The sequence below is a fragment of the Ptychodera flava genome, chromosome 1, assembly GCF_041260155.1.
Source record: "Ptychodera flava strain L36383 chromosome 1, AS_Pfla_20210202, whole genome shotgun sequence".
NCBI lineage: Eukaryota > Metazoa > Hemichordata > Enteropneusta > Ptychoderidae > Ptychodera > Ptychodera flava.
Window position 1 is genome coordinate 61,759,928 of NC_091928.1, and position 24,352 is coordinate 61,784,279.

At 36.1% G+C, this 24,352-nt stretch overlaps 1 protein-coding gene across 2 annotated transcripts in view; it reads left to right on the forward strand.

Annotated features, from left to right (window-relative positions):
• Positions 1-24,352, forward strand: part of LOC139142522 (vesicular glutamate transporter 2.1-like) — a 126,148-nt gene that overhangs the window by 34,524 nt on the left and 67,272 nt on the right. Inside the window, exon 1 of one of the 2 annotated variants that reach the window (XM_070712487.1) lies at positions 13,636-13,824. The exons of the other annotated variant lie outside the window; for it this stretch is intronic. Within the exon in view, the coding sequence (XP_070568588.1) occupies positions 13,787-13,824 (38 nt within the window). The 5' untranslated portion in view covers positions 13,636-13,786. Of the gene's footprint in view, positions 1-13,635; positions 13,825-24,352 lie in introns of those variants that run through there. 2 annotated transcript variants of the gene reach the window in all.

The following is a 24,352-nucleotide window of genomic DNA, read 5'->3' on the forward strand; positions in this document are numbered from 1 at the left end:
ACTCTGCAGTATCACACCACAAACACTGCCATAGGATTACTCTGCAGTGATCACACCACAAACACTGCCATAGGATTACACTGCAGTGATTACACCACAAAAACTGCCATAGGATTACTTTGCAGTAATCACACCACAAACACTGCCATATGATTACTTTGCAGTAATCACACCACAAACACTGCCATATGATTACTCTGCAGTATTACCATAGGATTACTCTGCAGTGATCACACCACAAACACTGCCATAGGATTACACTACAGTGATTACACCACAAAAACTGCCATAGGATTACACTGCAGTTATCACACCACAAACACTGTCATAGGATTACACTACAGTGATTACACCACAAAAACTGCCATAGGATTACACTTCAGTGATCACACCACAAACACTGCCATAGGATTACACTACAGTGATCACACCACAAAAACTGCCATAGGATTACACTGCAGTGATTACACCACAAAAACTGCCATAGGATTACACTGCAGTGATTACACCACAAACACTGCCATAGGATTACACTAAAGTGATTACACCACAAAAACTGCCATAGGATTACACTACAGTGATTACACCACAAAAACTGCCATAGGATTACACTGCAGTGATTACACCACAAACACTGCCATAGGATTACACTAAAGTGATCACACCACAATCACTGCCATAGGATTACACTACAGTTATCACACCACAAGCACTGCCATAGGATTACACTACATTGATCAAACCACAAACACTGTATGTTCAAACTGAATGTAAATTGTAAATTACACTGATTTTGGCAGTTCAGAGGAACGTTGTAAGGTGATAGTCACCAGTTGAATTCATGTGATGTGATGAGAAACGTAAATTCGGTATTTATCATAGCTTAAATGCAGAAACATTTTCTACTAATGAATGGTTGTATTTGAGGGACAGTAGCTGTAACTTTTAATGATTTTTCACAGTTTTTATTTTTAATTTCAACCACAATTTCTTGTTCTACTCACAGAATCATGTTCAGATACACAGTACTCAACTTTTAAACTAAGCCTGTACACATTTGAAAATGGACATAAGTACACTGCATTGTGATCACAGACTAAGAATTCAGTCCGGACTAAGATTTAAATGCACACAGTAACACTGCATTGTGTTTGTGTAGACGCTGTCTTAACAACTCACGGTTTTTAGAAATTTAACAAAACAAAAATCGTGGAAAAAAATTCTCAAAAGTTACAGGTAAAGTTCATATGATTTCATGTTCAATGTCATAGTGAGGAAGTTCAGGACATTCCGTATTGAGGTCAAAGTTCAACATTTGGCATTATAGTGTGGGTTTTTCAAAACGTAGAATTTTATTTAAAATATGTCATGTGCACACGTCATGCGCATCGTCTTTGATATCGCTTGCAAAATACAAACCGAGGTCACGTGATTGATATGACATGACCAGTGCTGGTGTACCGCAGCTTACATCGCGTTAAATCATTGACAATGCCATTCTAATCATATATTACAGTTTCAAATTATTGATTTTGTAAAGACTATACACATGTTGATTTCTCTGCATGAAGAAGAAATACATTTGCAAAATATCAAAATATTTCTAAGCAAACCAGTCAATTATAAACGGGTCAGAATAATACGTCAACAAGTTTAGGGGAATAGCGGCAGATTTTTTGTTCTCCACTGCAAAAAATTTTCAAATTAATTATTTCATTTCAAATTCATACCTAGGCTTTACACAACTGAGGTTTTTTTATTTTTTTACCTGAAACGCTAACTTAATGCACACAATCTGATGCCGATATTTAATAGTAATAGTTAAAGCAAAATGCAACATATTTAAAAGTTAACCAAATAAGCTGTCATTCATCGCACATTACCCATTGTTATCGTGTTATTTGTACCTAGTCTTAATTGAAGCTTGGATCAATGAATAACTAACAGATGTCGATATGAAAATGACTGCAAAATTAATGATTGTGTTCAAAATTAATGGCTGCGTTCAAGCCTCGGCTTACACCCTTTTCAATACTAGACAAATCACAACGTTGTGAAAAATGTAGAAAATATATCATTTCTAATTTTTAATTTGACAAGAGCAGTCAATCTGTATTTGCGTCACGTCTCGAAGCTAATCAGCTGATGCATGGAGAGAATGTCTTTGGCAAGATTTTGACAAGGACTTCTTGGCACACATCTCGCGGAAATAATCGGCGTTGTCAGTGTGAGTTTTTAGCTCTATTGGTTCTGCTGAATGAACACAATGTATGCCATCTCTAGGCAGTCAATATTGTGACGCAGAAATATGATCATCATTTGAAAAAGACCTTTGACATTAGCATACAAAAAACGTGTTAACAATATTCCGAGGTAGGTAGGGTGACTTTATAGAATTCAAAGACACATTGGTTTGAAACTGAAATACTGCATTCATTGCTCTGTGCTATCCATCAATATTTAATAGATTCCTCAAAGTGTATTTGAAAGTCAGGGATAATCTTTTAGAAAATGAATAATCACCGAATGAAATGTCATGAAAGTTCCATAATGAAAAGTCGATAGACTCCATGTGCAATTCGATATTTGAATTAGACGGTGTAGCTGTCTGAAATAAGCTGCTAGCGGCCCATTGCATTCCAATTAAGATTGCGTGCTGGGTATTCAATGTACTATTGATCCCCTATGATGTCGTGCATATAAAAGCCACGTGTTAAAAGTTCCTCTGTAAGCACAGTAATTTATACGAGTCAGTATCCATGATCGGGGCCTACAAACTGCCAGCTGGTTAAGTATTCAGTGCTTCTGGCCGTCGTTGGACCGATATTCAGTGCTGTTGGACCGATGGTCGGTGCCACAGGCCTTCTATAGGACAGATGGTCGGTGCAACACACCGTCATTTGGACCGATGATCAGCGCCACACACCGTCAGTTGGACCGATGATCGGTGCAACACACCATCATTTGGACCGATGATCAGCGCCACACACCGTCAGTTGGACCGATGGTCGGTGCAACACACCATCAGTTGGACCGATGGTCAGTGCCACACACCGTCAGTTGGACAGATGGTCGGTGCAACACACCATCATTTGGACCGATGATCAGCGCCACACACCGTCAGTTGGACCGATGGTCGGTGCAACACACCATCAGTTGGACCGATGGTCAGTGCCACACACCGTCAGTTGGACTGATAGTCGGTGCCACACACCGTCAGTTGGACCGATGGTCACTGACATGCACCGTCAGTAAAGTTGGTATAACGATGTTTACTTGATAGAATAAAAGACTGAGATATCAATCATAATGTCCTTTTAGCAGAGTTAGGGACTGGTCAGTTTCTTCGGCCTGGGGGGCCGGTTGATTCATTGGGGGTCACCCTGTTTTTGACTTTGGTGATAGGGGGGTCACCATGTTTTTGAAATGCCCAATAGAGGGGGTCAGTGTGTTTTTGAATTTAGACACAGGCTCATTGCCTAAAATGCATCGTGTCAGCCACAAATTTCATCATTTAGTTTCATTTTTCGGCGCGCCCTTCGGGCGCGTAACTTTAATAATCAGACATATTTTCAGCACGCCTAACTTTAACATATCAGGCATACATATATCAGAGATATCTGTATGTTCAATATTTTTCAGCGTGCTCTTCGAGCACATTACTTTAATATATCAGACATTTTTCAGCACGCCCTAATATACAAGACATATATATATCAGAGATATCAGGCGCCATACTTTAATAAATCAGAGATATATGCCAGAGATATCTTGATGTTTGCTAAGTGAAAGTGTACCGTTATGAAATCTGCACTTCATATGGAAAGCATGACAAATTCCTGATACTTTTCTGTTCTCTCTATGAGAATTCAGTATGAGAAAGCAACATGCACAAATATTTCACAATATATATTTGATACAGTGACTTATTTTAGTCATAGAAAAATGACAAGATATCTTTCGTTGTCATTGATTTAACTGTTTTCCTTTGTGTCTCAGGTTTTCTGTAGAATGATGCTTTTTTATGACCAAAATAACAGTTAAAAAGGGCAGTTTTTGATATTATTAGCTGTGCTTTTATAGTTTCAATGTTACAAGAAAAGGTCATGTCAGACACTGCACACATCAGATTTGGCTAAAATGCCTCTCTATGGCTGGAAAGTCTTAACACCCATCAAGATTTTTGATTTACTGCTTTTTCCCTCTTGATATTAATGATTGACATCCATTTCTGTACAACAGTTCAGGACATCTGGTTAAGCATAGAAAATGTGAAATACATTCACAGCTCATTCAAAATGCACTGTATTCAAACTTCAAGATTGACACTTTGAAATTCCTATCTTACAACTGACATGTCAACAATTTCATTAAAACACAGAATGACTGTTAAAATATAAAAGTATATATAATAATAAAAATATATATATATATATATATATATATATATATATATATATATATATATATTAAGTCCACCTTTTGTTTTACAGTTGTCGTGTGCGGGGGGGGGGTCACCCTGTTTTCAAAATTTGGGATGGGGGTCACCCTGTTTTCAGAATTTGGAATAGGGGGTCAGCCACTTTTTGACGTCGACAAAAAATAATCCACCGCCCCCCCCCCTCCCCAAGGCCGAAGAAACTGACCAGTCCCTTATGTCTTTGAACCCTTCCTTCAACATGCATGTCTTTGAACTCTTCCTTCAACATAGATCTTAATTGTCATGGTGTAAGTTAATCAGTCTTTATTATTGGTTTGCTTACCTAAACCAAAGTTAAGCTGATCGATCGTTATCTGTTATCTAATGTGAATTGGCAAACAAAATACCTAACAGGTCAAATTTGAAAACTTGACGACTGGTCAAAAACACTAATGCTTTGATGTAACTTGAGACTAATGCGAGATTATCACAATAACATGAGAAACACAGTTTCTATTTTTCTTAACCGACCTTCTGCACTGCCTCGAGATTCAGTAGGTATCGCTTCAAAAACAAACTGTATTGATGTTATTGACATTACTGCAGTAAAGGCCAACTCTACTGATCGTCTAATCACAGGTTTGCAAGTAATACTACATTATTACTGCACTTATAATAAATACATAACCACTGTCCGCCATTGGAATGGATACTAAGAAAAAAAACACCGCTGCTGCAGTGCCATGTATTTAATATGAATTGTAAATAACATGAAGTTACCTAATTACGTACGGGATACCCTTAATATTCGTGCATAGTGTTAGTGAGATATACATTATTAAAAATCGTGTTCCCGTTGTGTTTGTTTTGGAAACCGTATTTTGTGTTTTGTAGAACACATATAATTGATCATTTCTAGCATATTGTCGGCGTTTATTGGAGGTGTGGTTCATTCACTCACAATTCACTTCATTTCCTCTCGAAGTGAAATGTGGCAGTGTTATCAATCCATCAACAGACCTAATGACCCGCTGATTTCAAAGAAAATCTCTACTCTGGACATCTGAAGATTAATCGACATAGTCTCAGGATTAATCGTAACATTCGACATTCCAGAGGACAATATATAGTGGATTTTATTTTCAAATTGAATTGTAACATTGTATAATCCGAATGGGCGATATGAAATGCCGTTTGTATAAATGAAGACTATTGATGTGAAGCATTCTTTGATTGTTTCCAATATATTCATTTTCATAAGATCCGCTCTATAGACAATATATATATATATATATATATATATATATATATATATATATATATATATATATATATATATAGTCAAAAGTAGTTAAACAGTTTAAATTCACTCGGAATATTATATATATATAATATTTCTGTACACATAAGGGACCTACATAACATCATCAATATCTAAGCAATTTGACATTCATTTCTTCAAAACAGACTTTCGACTTTTTTAATTTCAAATGGTCAATATCAAGCTCAATTATTCAATAGAAATGTTGAATGACAATTGGATTCAGGTAAAATTCCATAATTTTGTCAGGGAAAACTCGCATTTAAACTTCAATCATTCATTTAACCAATGTGAAGCGAGAGGGGAGACTTTTAGTCTCCGAAAACTTTGTTACTAGTCGTTTGGTCAATATCAGCGTTGAACTTAGTCATCCCACTTTATTAACTTAAAGAGTAATAAATAGCTACGTACTGAAACATAATGGATTAACCATCCTCAACTCAAGACTTTACCGTTTTGTGAACATATCAGACTGAATCATGAGATATCTCAAGAATTTTGTTTTTTTTAACATTTTACCAAATGGGCATATTTGTTACGACTTAATCCTGAACAATTTTTCAAAATACCATCGATATATGATTTCAATTGTGTAAAAGTAGCATGACAATTTTTTTTTATATTTTGATTTTCTTTGATTTGAAGTTTTAAAACGTCAATCTTCAACATACAAAAAAAAAACAATACAAAAAATGCCACATAAACGAAAGTGAATGATAGGAAAGCAAATACTAAAACAACAACACAATTTTTTCTCTGTTTTACCCTGATACCGTGGATGGTAGCCATTATAGCATAGCAGGTTAATAATACTCGATGTATTGGACTGAGTATGAGATACATACTCGATGTATTGGACTGAGTATGAGATACATACTCAATGTATTGGACTGAGTATGCGATACATACTCGATGTATTGGACCGAACATGAGATACATACTCGATGTATTGGACTGAACATGAGATACATACTCGATGTATTGGACCGAGTATGCGATACATACTCGATGTATTGGACTGAACATGAGATACATACTCGATGTATTGGACTGAACATGAGATACATACTCGATGTATTGGACCGAGTATGCGATACATACTCGATGTATTGGACTGAACATGAGATACATACTTTGAGATACATACTCGATGTATTGGACTGAACATGAGATACATTCTCGATGTATTGGACCGAGTATGCGATACATACTCGATGTATTGGACTGAACATGAGATACATACTCGATGTATTGGACTGAACATGAGATACATACTCGATGTATTGGACCGAGTATGCGATACATACTCGATGTATTGGACTGAACATGAGATACATACTCGATGTATTGGACTGAACATGAGATACATACTCGATGTATTGGACTGAACATGAGATACATACTCGATGTATTGTACTGAACATGAGATACATACTCGATGTATTGGACTGAACATGAGATACATACTCGATGTATTGGAATGAACATGAGATACATACTCGATGTATTGGACCGAACATGAGATACATACTCGATGTATTGGACTGAACATGAGATACATACTCGATGTATGGACTAATATCGATGTGTTGGACTGAGTATGAGGGCATGTGTAACAAAATATCTGTGTAGTATCATATTTACTTAAAGTGTGAGGGTTGATGATGAAAGCTAATGATATTGGTGTAACATCACGATCACCAACTCAGCTTTAAATAATAAATTGTGTTTCCTTTTATGTCGGAGAGTCCCTTCAATGTTCTGATGAATTAAAAATAATGACCTTGGTTATGAATATCAGATTTCATCTATAAATGGGTTGAAGGCAATGCCGTTGTCTTCCATTCAGTGAGACAAACAATACAAAGTGATTTATTCATTACAAGGTGACTCTAACAGAGAGCTGACAAAGACTCGCAGCGATCAACTAGTTAATTGAAGTCTCTTTTGTGAAATGGAATCGCACAGTGTTTATCGATTGACTTTCTATCATATCATGTCAATGAATAATGGAAGTAAACTCTACATCATGTTGAAAGCTTCCAATGAATAAGTCGCCATTAATAAGATTTGCATCTTTAGCAGACGTACAAAAAGAGAGAAGACGGTCTTTGTTTGCTAAGCGTTTGGTCATTTTCTCTCCCTTGTTGTCACTCTTTGCTTTCGCCATTAGCAGTTCGCCTTTAGAATCTTAAGTAGATCAACATTATAATTCATGTCCATTTTTTCGTGGCGCGTACAAAGCAGTTTTTTCTATTGACGATTTCTTGCTTCACAAACTATTGAGCGATCACAAGTTTGTTAGCTGATACAAAAAAACGAACTCGCTCACCAAAGTGACTATTTGAGGTCAAAGCACTTGGAATGATAGTAAGAGATCGACCCTGGAGCTAGGATCAACCCTGGAGCTAGGATCTATGGGTAAAGGAAACACATGTCTTCCTTCTGTTAGTCATTTCTATAATCAGAATCGCTGATAGCAGATTGACGTCTTTACAATTTGACTCAGGTAAAACATGATAGCCTAATGTTTCAGATTTTTGTCCAGATTTGCGAGGGGAGTATTCCTTTGATTCTATTATTAATATTACGTCATAGTTTTCACAGTGCTGGCAGCTCACGCATTAAATATCAGAATTATTATACGATGACGTAGCGAGCAAATTATCCATCAAGTTCCATTCGACATTGATTTATATAGCATTAGTTCACATAAAATGTTGCAGCCAGTATTCGTATTTATAACATGTGTAAGCAGTGTTTTATGAATAGTGGTCACAGTGGCTGGTAAATATGGATTTAAATGACGACAAAACAATGGTACATTGGGAATGAAAACATGTTGTACTCTACGATAAGCATACAAGTCATGCTACCGTGTACCTGCGATAACTACAACGAACCAACCATGCATTAATTACCATCAACCAATTATGTGTTGATTACCACTAACAGGTTATGTATTAATTACCAACAGCCAGTTATGTATTAATGACCGAAAACCAGCCATATATCAAAAAGTCCATGTTGGTACAACTAGCACAAATCGACCAAGATAAAACTAGCAGTAACCAGCAATGATAGATTACAACTAGCATAAACCTAGTATAATTTACATTGCAACTTTACCATAAACAAGCCAACTAGGTGTGTCAAAGTTGCAAATAAAAAGCTGCCGTCTGTCCACCGTAGAAAACTGCTTTTGTTGTAGCTGATAGTGAAATGAGTTGTTGTGAGATCACATCATTACTTAGAGTATTAGAGAGGAAATGGTTGTTGTTGGATTTTTCTTTACAAATCAAATTAAGTGAAATCTCGAAATGAAATGAAGCTGATATCATTCGTAAATATTGATATCTTAGGTTGCAAGCTGCAAAACTAACCGCGGACGGCACATTTCAACCAATATATCAGTACACACCTCCATCGTTAATATGTGAAAGATTTTGTCGTACTGACGACTTTCAAGCAAAAACCTAACATCAACAATTCTGTCCAAGGAAAGACGGAAATATAATCAAAGTTCTATGTGTCCATGGAATGCTTTAGCTGTACTTTACATTAGCTAGTCTGTCATAATTGTCTTAAAAAAGATTGAAACAATGTATCATTAGTGTGTGTATCAATGCAGGCTGACTTAATAATGCTGAATTCTAACTGTCTGGATCTCAACAGAGACAGCATCTAGCAGAGAAAGTTTGTGACATTCTATTTGAGCACAGTCCCTGTAACCTTGCGTCGTATAAAAAATAAATACTCTGCCATTTGAAAAATTTTCTAAATTTGTTTGATTTTCCTGTGGAGACTTTACACGCTATATACATACTCTGATAATAATAATTCTAGCTCGATGCAGTCCATATTCATTGGCTGTCGTCACATTTTATGAAATGGAAGATATGGTGTTGCCTTGTCGTGTCTCAATGACATGTTGGTAGAAACAATGGACTTCGCCAAGATCACACGATTCAAAATATTCTTTTAAGCTTCTTTTCAGTTTTCAGGAAATGAAAAGGCGGGCGGCTGTTGACTTAACTCCCACGTACACGTGCAAAGCTTACACAAATGCACCAGATATAATAGCGACCTTTGAATGGAAATGAAAAAACGAAGCTTAGAATTTCCTCAGCTATGCATATAATATCCAGTTTTAGTTGTAGTCAGTAGATGGAATGTCGCCAAGGTGCCCACAGGGATTTCATTGTGAATTCAAAGTCCATTGATAAGGAGTTCGGTTTTCAGCGATAAGACAGAATACCTATGTGACAACATTCTGATGCAATACAAAATATTCTACTGTTTTATTCAGCATACTTTATGGATTCTAAATTGTTGCAAATGCTTTGCGTACAGACAGACAACCAGACAGATAGATAGACAGATTGATAGACAGATTGACAGGCAGACAGACAGACAGATTATCGTGGGAACACTATTTGGGGCAGACAACAAAGCTGTTCGGACAAAAAGTTTTTTGTAAACGATTCTCGTTGGGTTGGCGGCAATTGTTTCCACTACAAGTTGATTGTTGTGTTATTATTTCGTATCAGTAGCCATAGTAACTGGCGGGTTGGCAGTTTTTCCCGGTTGTGTTTTTCTGTCGGGAAGAAGGGTCGTGGAAGACCCTGGCGGGGAGTTGGGTGAAGAGAAAAGCTATATTCGGGAGAGGGAAATTTCCAAATCCAGGCATGAGACTTTTCTCAATAATTTTAATTTTGTTCAAAATCTATCACATTAGTACATTTACAAACATATGGTTACAATTTCTCAAAATCCGCTAGTTAGCCACCTCCGGTGTTTTGTATATTTGCTTTTGGAAAACAAGATTCATGTAATCCTGCAAGACAAATATTAATTTCTATATCGATACCTGTAAACTTACATTTTACGCAATCTATTTCCCACGTCCCCGTTGTTGTTGTTGTTGGTTTTCTGGTATGGTTTTGTTGCCGTGATGGTATACAGTCATACACGATGTTTTTTACCTTTGACCTTGGCATGTGTGAATATCACAACTAAAGTATGTACATTCTGATGTTAGTTTTAACCGAAGGGCTTTCATTTTTATATATATTTCAAGCCATAAGTTTGTTATCATCGTCATTTTATCGGACATTCTTAAATACTTCGTTGAGGGCATTCTCAAATTTTGATTTTTTGTACAAAAACATATTACGTCACACTCTTGTAAGTAAACAACTTAACACTGCTTATTTGATTTTTGTTTATATTTCGATGGAATGTATACTTTCCACTGGAACTTAAATAAAAATAGGATCAAAATAAAGTAATAAGGTGAGGCGCACGCAAACGAGCCATGATTTTACTCAAATTCTTTCCTCATAATGGACAAACCGTGAACAATACCACGTGACACAGTGGAATGAAAGCAAGGAATAAAGTTTGTGCCTTGGAAATGTTTGCCAGCTGTTATTCTGCCTGTAATTACTGTGTTATACACAACAAATAGACTGTTAGAGAGTATTGTGTAATCTCCCATTGGTTCCAATTTATTGAAGTTGTATCTACACTTTATTTTAATAAATTATAGCTGTCAAATTTAGCCTTATGCCCACATTCTGAAATAGTAGATATATTTCAAAGCAATGGTCAAAAGGTCAATTTATTAATGATTTTGTAATACAGATAAATTACGACCAGGTCATTTATTAATGGTTTTCTAATACAGATAAATTGACGACCAGGTCAATCGATTAATGGTTTTCTAATACAGATACATTGACGCTTGCAAACTACACAAATGTGGATTAGTGTTGGTTTGTCAAAAGAACGAAAACTACATTGGTCATTACGATGAACAATTGCACTGTACTTTTCAGAGCAATTGTACTGTACATTTCAGAGAGATCGACTCTTCGTGAGAAAAGAACACACAGCTCTGCTTGTAGTGTAATCTATTTCACATACTATAAACTTGAAATTATGAAGAAATGTTTTGAAAACCAAAAGTACGCGTAAAAGAAGATATTACTCAAATTCATTTACTGTATGAATGATGGAAATAGCAACTGTAAAGACATCGTCTTCAAAGAATATCAAGTCTTTATTGTCAATTTGTAGACAAGAATTCTAACGTAGTTATCTTCCTGAAATGTAATTAGAAACAGATATCATGAATAACTGATTAAAAATAGAAATGTTCTTCAATGATATCTCGGAGATAACGGCATTTAATCCGTGAGGATATACTCTTAATTAATAAATTTACATTTCGTAATTAACTGTGGTAATAATATGAAACCATTGGATATGGTAAAATGTACACTGGTAGACGCCTGCCTTGTGATGCATCAAACAATTAGCCGTTAAAGCTTCCTCGGGTATTATGACGTCATTAATAGTGACGTCATGATTTCAGTAAGACTACGCCTACTATAAGTACTTTCTAGTGTATATTTTAAGATGAATTTTTCACTCGGGAAAACATTCACGATGACTACTTACCCACGCAGTAGATTGGTTTGTGTTTACAATTCCTTTGCTATACGTCTCTTTACAGTCATTATGAAATAGGCATGCCATTGCTGTCAGGCATTACAATTAACTTTACGTTTACTATCAGCGGCAGGACCAGTGGGAAAAGACTGATAAGTTTTCATTTGTCATTGATGATGTTTGATAATCTTACTCTACCAAAAACAGTTTTATGTTACAATTCGATTTGTCAGCGATTTGAAGGTCAAATCAAGTCTGTATGGTGGGCTTATTTGTTATTCAATATATCCACTACCTGTACTGTAAAACGGTGAAGAAATTTCATGTTGGCGGAACAAGATTTCTACATGCAAACCTAACTCCACTGCTCACGTGGAAATTGTGTTCCCGGAAGGGCGTTTCTGAAGTTTGAAACTTAGCGATCATAAACATAGAGCAGAAACAAGCATCTGCTTTAGCTCAATTGGGACAAACTCATTGTCGTATTGTAAGATGACTATTCACTGCTTTGACCTTGCTTCTGATTTATCACAGCAGAGATGGACTCTGCTCTTATCGTATATTCTGAAGCTGTGTGATTCACCGCACTATAATTTAAAGTACTTAACATGACTTTTAAAAGTAAGACACGTTGTTATCTTTTATCTTTTTAGTATAATCCTTTGGTTTATACTTCTTCTGCCTTTACCATTTAGTCTTATCGTCATTTACTTTATTATAAACATTGCTGTTATAAACGTCGTTTTAAGTAGCAGTGTTGGAATTTATCTGAACTGTGTGGCCTTGGCGAGCAATTTCCAACGTGTCTTCTCCTTTTGCAACAGAAAATCATTGCTTCTACGAAGCTGTAAATTCATTAGTGTCCAACATGAAATTGCTTTAAATCAGGCCAATATCATGACAGGCTTATAAATGAATAAAATGTGAAAATGATAAATAAATCAAAATTCAAGTGTTACTCTTTCTGGTTGCCAGGTTACGATCCCTGGGTATCGTCAGCTGGGAAATCTCTCTGATTGAAATGTATACCCTTAATGCCATTGTAGTTGAAGTCGCGACTTTTAATCCGTGTACTTCACAATGATATCAATTTTCAATTAATTTTGTGGATGAGTTAATCAACCATTTCCATTTCGGACTGACGTACATTAAATAATCAGCAATCAAAAATCCCAAACATTTCCAGAAAATCATTGCGCCCTTTTCCTCTCAGATGGTTTCATTTTTCAATCCCTTCAAATTTACTTTGTGGCAAAGTGCTCTGTCTTGTCCTGTCGGAACGTTGCTCTCCATTAAATTTTATCGATTATGTTAACTCTGTTTCCCTTATTTTACGCTCGACTTAAAGATAGTCTTATGACGCATGCGCGGTGATGTAGCTGAAGATATAATGGTTATAGTGCCTGTCTTGTGTTGGCAGGGCTGTCCTTTAGACAGACGACACTTCAAACGACTCTCTGCGCATAGTTTTGGTATTGTGACTACATTTAACATAACTGTATTTCCTTTGACATTTTTAACACCAAGGCACACTTCTCACCTAATAGACTCTGTTCCGTTAGCTATCATTGAATTAACACGGTGTCAACATGCTACAGATGGCAGTGCTCGGTAACCATGGAAACAGGTAAATCACTAATAATTTGAAATATTTCTACATACTCATCATTGCCACTTTGCTTCTTACATGTTTAACTCCAAGAATGAATTTTGCAAATCTTTGACGCTTTCATTCTTTCCTTTTTCGATGAAATCGAGCACTTTTTCTTCCGTGCATTTCGTTTGTAAATTTCAGAGTATATCAATCAAACTCATAAACATTCGAATGCATTTTCTTCGAGACGGCGAATAATTATAGACACAAATTTTATGATTAATCTAGTTGTTGTGTATAGCAATGATAGAATCGTGTAATTGTGACTGGAAAAGTGATCAAAGAGGCAAAACAATTTAATAAGATTCTTCTGTGCTATATAGCTTTTTCCTTCTCATATTAAAAGTAATGCATCGGTTATTAAACGATGTCGTACTCTATTAGAAAGAATGGATTTCATACAATGATTGATGTTACGTGGTCTGTGGTCCCCCCTACTACGTCGGTTCCGCTGAAAAAATCAGCTTTTAATGTCTATTATAGTTTTTCAGGGCTATCCAGTCTCCATTTTGTAGAAATACCGTCCACAGGTCTCAAAGGTCTGTGGCTAATGATAGAAAATGTCATCGGTATTTGTAACGACAACGGTAGCGACTACAGAAATCACAGTCTAACCACAAACTTCGTAACGACAACGGTAGCGACTACACAAATCACAGTCTAACCACAAACTTAGTCACAAGTGTGCTATAATGATCTTTACAAAGTTAAGCAGTGAACACATTTTCAAAACAGTAACAGAGAACATTTCCCTGGCTTTGGATAACTGTACCCGTAATCTATAATATTATGGACTGATCGTCAATATTACATACACATTTTGTCAATATGATCTTCTATAGCGTTCAAAATTCAACAATTTTACGCTACTAACTTAAATAGCCGTGATGAACATTGTCAGGGAATATTTTAATGGTGACAAAGCAATTACTATCATTATTTCAAAAACAAGGCAACTAGATGTGTTTATTTCCAAGTGATTCTGTTCCATTTATGAATTTCATCATTGCTTGCTAATTTGCAAAGACGCAAGCCAGTGCGCAGTCTTGCAGAAAATTCCATTTTAATTTGTATAATGCAATGCTCTGTAGGCGTTGCAACTCTTCAAAACAGCCATAAGGCTCTATTGAGGAATTCTACCGAGAATTGCTGTCACTGACGCTGTTGAAAGCGGTCTACGTCTATGAACATCGCTAAGCTGATGTGTCTGCTTCTATTCCATGTTGTAACAAACAAAAAAGACAGTTGACAACCATCGGTAAATCGAATATGGCGCTTGGGAAAAAACAAAGACAGTTGATGACCTAAAAAGTTGAATTTGTGAGAAAGATTGTGTGCGACGATGTTACCCATGGCAACTCATCTACGACTTTCAATTCACATTGGATCGAATGTTTCACTGAGATATTTCCTCCATGTTCATTCATTTCCCGAACGTCTAGTCCAGTGGGATAATTTGAAATTTGTCTTTACAGCTTGTTATCGTTCAAATATCTTTGATTATCCGTAATATGTGACACTATTTATGTTTTTCTAACTTCAATCCTAAATAATGTCAGGCATTGCACGTTGGCATGGTAACGGAAAGACTATAAAAGTCTATGATATTGTGATATGTATTGTCGTATTTATGAATGGTTACTGTGATGTGCTTGAAATACACGGATGCATTAAAGTTCGTAAACTTATCAAGTAAGCCTGGCATTGCAATAGTTACAAGCGTAATAGTGTCTCTATTAATGTTTTCAGTTAAGAGAATAAAATTAGCCAGTTTCATGGGTCACCAGAAAATTTCAAATATTGACCTCCTATTTGGGGCCTTTTTATTGATGGTTATTATTTTCAAGAAATTGACAAGATCTTCAAGCTACAAGAAATCAGATGCCTGGATATATTATCGAGAATATATCACTTAACCGGCATTCTAGACAAAGGCATTAAATTTCGTATTCAGAATGGACTTCCATTTGCAGTTTATTCCAACTTAAAATCCATTAGGGCGGATTTTTCTACGCTAGCGAGACTTCCATGAATCATAAGCTGACAGTTCCATCAAGTTATAGCTACCTAACTGTGGCCAAAATGTCATCTTGGAAATGAAATAGCATCAATTTACAAAAGCTCTTACATTTTTACTGCCAATCACAAATAAAATGGTGTAACTTTAGAGTTTTACCGTAATGACCTCGGGTAAATATGAAATTAAACTGAAACAAAGGAGTCATTTTACACGTTTATTTTATTAGCTTTATAGTTTCGTTTTCGCCTGACAATCTCACTGCTATTAATATGAAATGGTATCGCCCTATTTATTGCTTCCTCTAAATGCAGCCGCTGCTATCAATTGTTGACAAAACATTCCCGCCATTTTAGTAATATTCTCATTTTTGTGTCAGGGCACGAGATTTGTAGCGAAATAATTCAGATAATCTGGAGAAATGTCGTCTGCATATATATTTTTAAACATTATTTGCAGTCTCTGTGCGAAAACAATGCCGTGTATGTGTAAAATGTGATCCTATCGAACATTAAGTCGTCTGGGAAAGCGAGCGTTTTGTAAAATGGAGTCAAATTTTCATCGATTTTGAGAACTTCCGTAAGAGTCACAAAAGCACTGTTATTGGTTTGGCGTCTGCATACAAGCCTTCGTTTTCAGTTTCTATGTTGATTTACAGAAAATACATTCAAATCTCACTTTCCTGGTGTATAACATGAATTTGATTGTCACAAAACCAAGAAGCCAGTCTATGTGATTGATTTTTACAAGGTTTGCAACACATTGGCTTCTATAGTCACCACCATTATTTGTAACTGCTATTACTAAATGAAAATACGAAATGATGTGAACAGGAGAATTCTGATCCACAGAACAACAATCTTTTGAGGTTTTTTTGTATTCGTGTGACATCAATGTAATCATTATGATCGCAATAAAAGAAACATTCATATTTCAGTCGATTCTTTTAGAGTTCATTTTTAGATTTCTTATATACGGTATCAATATAGCATTTCTGCTGATCGTAGTGATCATGTACACAGAGAAAATAAAAGAGGCCTTGAGAAATACCTTTTTTACTTCATCAACTTTACTTACTTTCGTCTGTGAGCCATTTGGAAGATACATTATGGCTACGGCTATTGCCATCTTTAAGAAAATAAAGACGTTACAACATTTGGAAGATACATTATGGCTACGGCTATTGCCATCTTTAAGAAAATAAAGACGTTACAACATTTGGAAGATACATTATGGCTACGGCTATTGCCATCTTTAAGAAAATAAAGACGTTACAACATTTGGAAGATACGTTATGGCTACGGCTATTGCCATCTTTAAGAAAATAAAGACGTTACAACATTTGGAAGATACATTATGGCTACGGCTATTGCCATGTTGTAGAAAATAAAGACGTTACAACATTTGGAAGATACATTATGGCTACGGCTATTGCCATCTTTAAGAAAATAAAGACGTTACAACATTTGGAAGATACATTATGGCAACGGCTATTGCCATGTTGTAGAAAATAAAGACGTTACAACATTTGGAAGATACATTATGGCTACGGCTATTGCCATCTTTAAGAAAATAAAGACGTTACAACATTTGGAAGATACATTATGGCAACGGCTATTGCCATGTTGTAGAAAATAAAGACGTTACAACATTTGGAAGATACATTATGGCTACGGCTATTGCCATCTTTAAGAAAATAAAGACGTTACAACATTTGGAAGATACATTATGGCTACGGCTATTGCCATCTTTAAGAAAATAAAGACGTTACAACATTTGGAAGATACGTTATGGCTACGGCTATTGCCATCTTTAAGAAAATAAAGACGTTACAACATTTGGAAGATACGTTATGGCTACGGCTATTGCCATGTTGTAGAAAATAAAGACGTTACAACAATGCAGTCAGCGATCACCTACTTCACTTGATTCAAACCAACCTCGGGCTTCTTTACTTGAACAATTTGGTATTCCATGTATTACCGTAGGCTTTGAACTATTCGATAAACGTATTTGCGATAAACTGTCTGCGTAAAGTGTTGCACGTACTGTACAAGACGTCAATTGATAAAATCGGCCAGGCATAACCTAAATTTGTCTACAAAAGATCAGACATTTTCCATGGTAAGACGGATCAAACATAAACACAGACACATTTGTTAGTGTTGTAAATTTGATGACACATAGATATTATCTGTTTGGTTGAGTGGCGAGTATTTTTATCGAAATTCCAGGTTTGCAGTAAGGCTTGGTGTGTACTTCTTGTAAACACCTTGTAGGACTACGACTTTACAATCGTACCATGGTTCATAACCAAAGTGTCAAAAAATGATTGTGAATATCGTCATGGTTGTACATTCTTTCCAGTCTCGATTATTCGTTACTTTTATGTAAGTGTACAGAAATAGTAGAGAGAGAGAGAGAGAGAGAGAGAGAGAGAGAGAGAGAGAGCGTTTGTGAAATGGCGCCGTGTAGGTGTCAATGCGAGCATAACACTACTTTGTTAGGGAGTAGAATGGGGACAGCGGACACACTGTGTGATCACAATGCATTCATCGTGAAAGCAAATCAAGCAAGAAAGCTGTTGACAGAATGTCAGCAAAGCCGCCATGCTTAATGCTGGTTAATTTAGCTGAGTAATATAACATCACGCTGTTCAATATGATAAAACAGCTCAGCAAGTATCAAGACTTGTGAGAATTAGTCGTGAACCTATTGAAAATGAAGTCTTAATGGATGTAATAAACCAGATTTAGTTTACAGAATAGTAGAGGATATAATTTTTTAAGCAACTCTAATTTGGGGAATTGAATCGGAAAATGTGACCTAAACATGTTAGTAGCCTGCAATTTATCCCATAATGCAAGGTAATAACCATGGAAGGATTAACATTTCTTCTATAGTCAGCTAGCAGAGTGATATTATGTCTGGTGAAATCAAGCAACAATTTCCGATCCAATGAGACTAGTGGTAAGCCCCGCAGATATTGTCCTATTCTACTCCTAGTCTAAAGATTAACAAATCCTTTCATCTCATAGAACGTGTATTATAATTTAATAAGAAAGCTTCACTGGAAATAATTTGAGGGATTTTGATCGGCTGTGACGCAGTAGTGGGCAGTAACGGATTAGTCATAATGACAAATATCAAATTCATCACCACACACAACGTATACGACAATGTTTATCATCAAATATTTGATTTTAGAAATTCCAGACCTCACATTCTGTTGAAATACTAGTCCAATATTTGAGAAGATATCTTTCAAATAATCAAGTGTTCTTATCACCGGGTACAATATTAACGAGTGCATAATTCTGGAACAAGATGAAAAGTTCAATTATGAGACGTATTTGTTACTGAACATCTCGAGTTTTCCATCACTTTTTTAAATTACAGATTTACAATTTATGTGGCGAATGTCAGTTAAAGCTTGAATGTAACAATTGCTGGGTGCACTTTGACGCCCGGTAGAAATTCTTTCCAATTACGCATCGAACATTACCGTATTATGGGGGAAAGATTAAAGGTAAGGTTAAAAGTTCACTCAATATTATAATATCAACGGTATTTGTAATCGGCCCACCAACTTGTCAACTTAATTTTCTCCTTCACAATGGTGACGTCATAGCAAGGCCATCAAGCTGTCAATGCGTATATACCATCAACGTGTTCAAAGTGGTTCGATCTACTTCTATCTCTTGATGTCATAAACCAACCGTTGCTTCCATCCAGACTATTGAGGGACTCTTGTAACATGTTCCTATCTGACCTTCAATGCCTTATCAATTGTGACAATACTGACACACTCTATTCTCTTACAAATTAAGAAAGCCTTTTAGTCCCAACATAAAACAATTAATCTACTGATAACTAATTAATAATTTTGAATTCATTATATTTTTTATTCTAGTTAGCCCCGTCCGCTAAATTCTGTTCAGTAACATCATAAATATTAACCATGTTCGCAAAAAAAGTATATTTACGTTTTCTATCAGTAAAGTAATAGTGTTATTCGTTTATGGTTCACTAATTCTTCTGTCACTTTAATTTGATGCAACACTTGTCCTGTGGTGATAAATTAGTAAATTGGAGCACTCTCTCTCTCTCTCTCTCTCTCTCTCTCTCTCTCTCTCTCTCTCTCTCTCTCTCTCTCTCTCTCTCTCTCTCTCTCTCTGTTTCAAACAATTCTTGTCCTTTCATGAATTGAAGACATCTTTCTTACTAAATTCGACGTGACAGTTTGTGTACGAAGGTCATACAAAGTTCGTGCTAGCAAACCAGGTGTCATTTGCTTGATGAATGTAAGTAGTCTGGCTGAGAAAAGTAGCACTTCTTACCATGTGCGGTGTTTGTACAAAATACAAGATGTCGACCTTTAATCGCATTTCAAGTTTGTCATAGGATGGGCTTGTTATTGATAACGACAGCATGAATAATTAATGACAATGTATTTAATTTGCCGTCTTCAAATAAGCTGAGAGTGGTTTTTTGTGTTTTTCTTTTTCGAAGGTAAAATTCTGAACATGTCAACAGTTTGACTATCAAACAAAGTACAGTCGGCGATAACTCTTCATGATGATCGTTCAGAATTTCTTCTAACTACTCATCTAGGATGGAGTATGGCAATGTCTTGTATTTCACAAACATTTAACATCTAGGAGTAGACAAAGCTATTGTCAGCCAAGCGTACCAGTGAACAAGTCTAGACTAGCTAGTATAATCCAGTCTAGCAAGTCCTAACTAGCAAGTCTCGTCCAGTCTAGCAAGTCTCGTCCAGTCTAGCAAGTCGTATCTAGTCTAGCAAGTCTCGTCCAGTCTAGCAAGTCTTTCAGTCTAGCAAGTCTCGTCCAGTCTAGCAAGTCTTATCCGGTCTAGTTATTCTCGTCCAGTCTGGCAAGTCTTTCAGTGTAGCACGTCTCGTCCAGTCTAGCAAGTCTCGTCCAGTCTAGCAAGTCTCGTCCAGTCTAGCAAGTCGTATCTAGTCTAGCAAGTCTCGTCCAGTCTAGCAAGTCTTTCAGTCTAGCAAGTCTCGTCCAGTCTAGGCTATATGAAATTGTCACAAATACATCCGATAGGGGAATTATATTGAAAGACTGTGCGTAAAACTGACCTGAAATTGACAGTTAAGAGAGTATAACGATAAAAGATATGAAGAATTCCCATTTAAACAATAGTCAAAGGAATCATGACGGACAGACAGACAGAAGACAGAGCGCGACACCAGCTTGTAAAAAGTATTGGACCTTTACAGTATTCCTAAGTAAAGTCAGATGAAGTATCAAATAGATAAACATGAATATGGTAAATTTCCGTAGGTTAGAATTAACAAGGTATACGGCTAATACAAGCCAATGAAATTATTATTCCTACAAAGAAGATATATATTTCATTGTTTCTGAAGAGTTGGATAGTTCAGTAGATTGATTAATTGACCATAGATCTAAGCATGTCTTACTGTGTGATAGCTTCATTCACAGAAATAAGAAATAGCATTCTGCATGTCACAGTTCACTAATTAAAAAGGTCAAAGGTCATGAAATGAAGTCATAAAGTGACGGAAAAGTAAATGACAATGGCGATACACAGCTGGGTCACAGCTCTATGTATAGATTTGGTAGATGCGCTGGATCGTTATCTACATTACTGTGGATGATTTTTAAGACGATTCCTGTGAACGGAGATTCTACAGTCATAAAGATATTGTACATCATGCATTATGAACTTTAAAACACGTTTGTCGTTTCGTAGGGCACAAGTCGCTGACCTACATTAGTCTGAGTAGTATGCTTAGCCATTCGGGATTTCATAAATGTTGTGTATTCTGTAATATTGGACATGGCTATTACAATGCATTACGAACAGTATGAATCATTTCGACAACTTTGCGGACAGTCACTGCTTAGATTTTTTCACTTCAAAATTTAAAAAAAATGTTTCTTATCCGTTACATTTACTGTATTACTTCGGTTCGAGAAAGTAAAATTTATGTTTGGATTAGGAATTATGGCATTTTAGCGGAGCGCTTGGAACATACGGGTGTCAATAACGTCCAGTCACATTTATTGAAATATTCAACCACCCTAGTTTTCATCGTCACTTCCATGTTTACCTAGTGTAAGTGCATTCAAAGCTGTCAATTGCTAATCCAGTTTAAAAAAAAACAACACATTTTCATTTCGTTCTGCTTCCTTGAAGATGACGGCTTGACAGCGACATATTCGCATAAATTCCTGAACATAATTGCCCTTACAAAAGTAGTGATACAGTGACACAGAAAGACAAAATAGAAGACCGATAAAACGCTAGTACCCGCATGTATCACACTACGGACACTCTATTGGTATTACAAAATAGATCTGAATCTCGCAGCTCCTGACAGAATATATTTTCTTTGTTGAACTAATGCGCTATAGGTTGGTGATTTCGGGTGTAAAGTCGAGCTGTAAGCAAGGCGCCTTCTATTTTAACGTATTCTCATTGTGAGAATATGAAGGATGCGGAGCGATTCATGTATGAAAAGCTATCTTGGTAAACGGATACTCAGTGTGGGTATTAATAGTTTATCCCTAAGGGGTAAATGGTGATGGCAATTCAAGCATACATAAGTAACGAGCAAATGAGAAAACATCGTGTTTGTCTTGTGCACATCGTTCACGATTAATCAACTGGGTGCGAGCGTCTTACTAACTATACAAATATTCATCATTTACTGATGCATATTTTCAAAATTTTTGAATATGCTGTGAACCACGAGATAGTAAGCACTTAGAAAAGTCATAACAAAAATTACACCCAATATTGAGCAGAGTAGCAACCAAAATGACCAAACATTTCTTGTTACTGATATGTTTTTGACAGTCACTAAAAACTACAATATATTACAATAACACAATTATCGTTCTCTATGTCCATTGGCTTCATTTTATTTATTTTTAAATCTTTAATCTATGTTACCGATAACTTTCCTGCTTTCCTGCAGATAGTTGTTCGATTTCACGTCCTAAAGTTCTACGCATTCTCGTTCAGGAGTATAGATTGACCTTGCTAAATGCAATAGCCGAATATCTCCCGCAAAAGAAATGCCATCACGGAATTGGTATCAGTAAGGGAGATATCGCTTTACGTGAAAATTTATAAACAACTGTGCGTATAATACTTTCAGAATATTGTGCCTTATCTTATAAAGATTGGGTTTTTTTTAGACATGTCGGTCCGAGCTTTGCAGTAGTTTTTATTCGCCAATTATTTTCAGACTCACGGGACGAATCACCTTGGCGAAAATGCGCGTACTCCTTTCACGACTCTTCTCCCCGCTAAGTGAGATTATGATTTGCGCACTGAGAGTGTTAGAAACCACTGCCACTAACAAGATAAAGTCGACCTTTGACCCTGAAATGCTGACGATTTTTGTATCATTATCAATGACAAGAGAGATAAGGTTTGACTTCTAGACATTACAGATAAGATGAAATTAAGACAAATGTTGTGTGGATGAGACGAAATCTAAAGATATGGCTATCGTTACTCACCATCTTAAATAATAAATCCTCTTCTATTAATCGAAATGGTTGTCGTCCCTGTCATAATAAAATGACCCTTCTCTATGTCCATTGGCTTCGTTGTATTTATTTTTAAATCTTTAATCTATTTTACCGATAACTTTCCTGCTTTCCTGCAAATGTTTGTTCGATTTCACGTCCTAAAGTTCTACGCATTCTCGTTCAGGAGTATAGATTGACCTTGCTAAATGCAATAGCCGAATATCTCCCGCAAAAGAAATGCCATCACGGAATTGGTATCAGTAAGGGAGATATCGCCTTACATGTAAATTTATAAACAACTGTGCATATAATACCTTCAGAATATTGTGCCTTATCTTATAAAGATTGGGTTTTTTTAGACATGTCGGTCCGAGCTTTGCAGTAGCTTTTATTCGCCAATTATTTTCAGACTCACGGGACGAATCACCTTGGCGAAAATGTGCGTACTCCTTTCACGACTCTTCTCCCCGCTAAGTGAGATTATGATTTGCGCACTGAGAGTGTTAGAAACCACTGCCACTGACAAGATAAAGTCGACCTTTGACCCTGAAATGCTGACGATTTTTGTATCATTATCAATGACAAGAGAGATAAGGTTTGACTTCTAGACATTACAGATAAGATGAAATTAAGACAAATGTTGTGTGGATGAGACGAAATCTAAAGATATGGCTATCGTTACTCACCATCTTAAATAATAAATCCTCTTCTATTAATCGAAATGGTTGTCGTCCCTGTCATAAAACAAGGACAAATTATCTAGTGACATCGGCTGTAATTATTGAATCTGAAAGCATTACAGTCAATTCAGATGTACTTTATCATGGTGAAAACTATATTCGTCATTTTTATATTCACAAAAACGATTAAATACAGCTTTTGATGGTTGGTACAATACGTCAGATACAGATGACATCGCCTTGCTACAGGAAATTTTCAA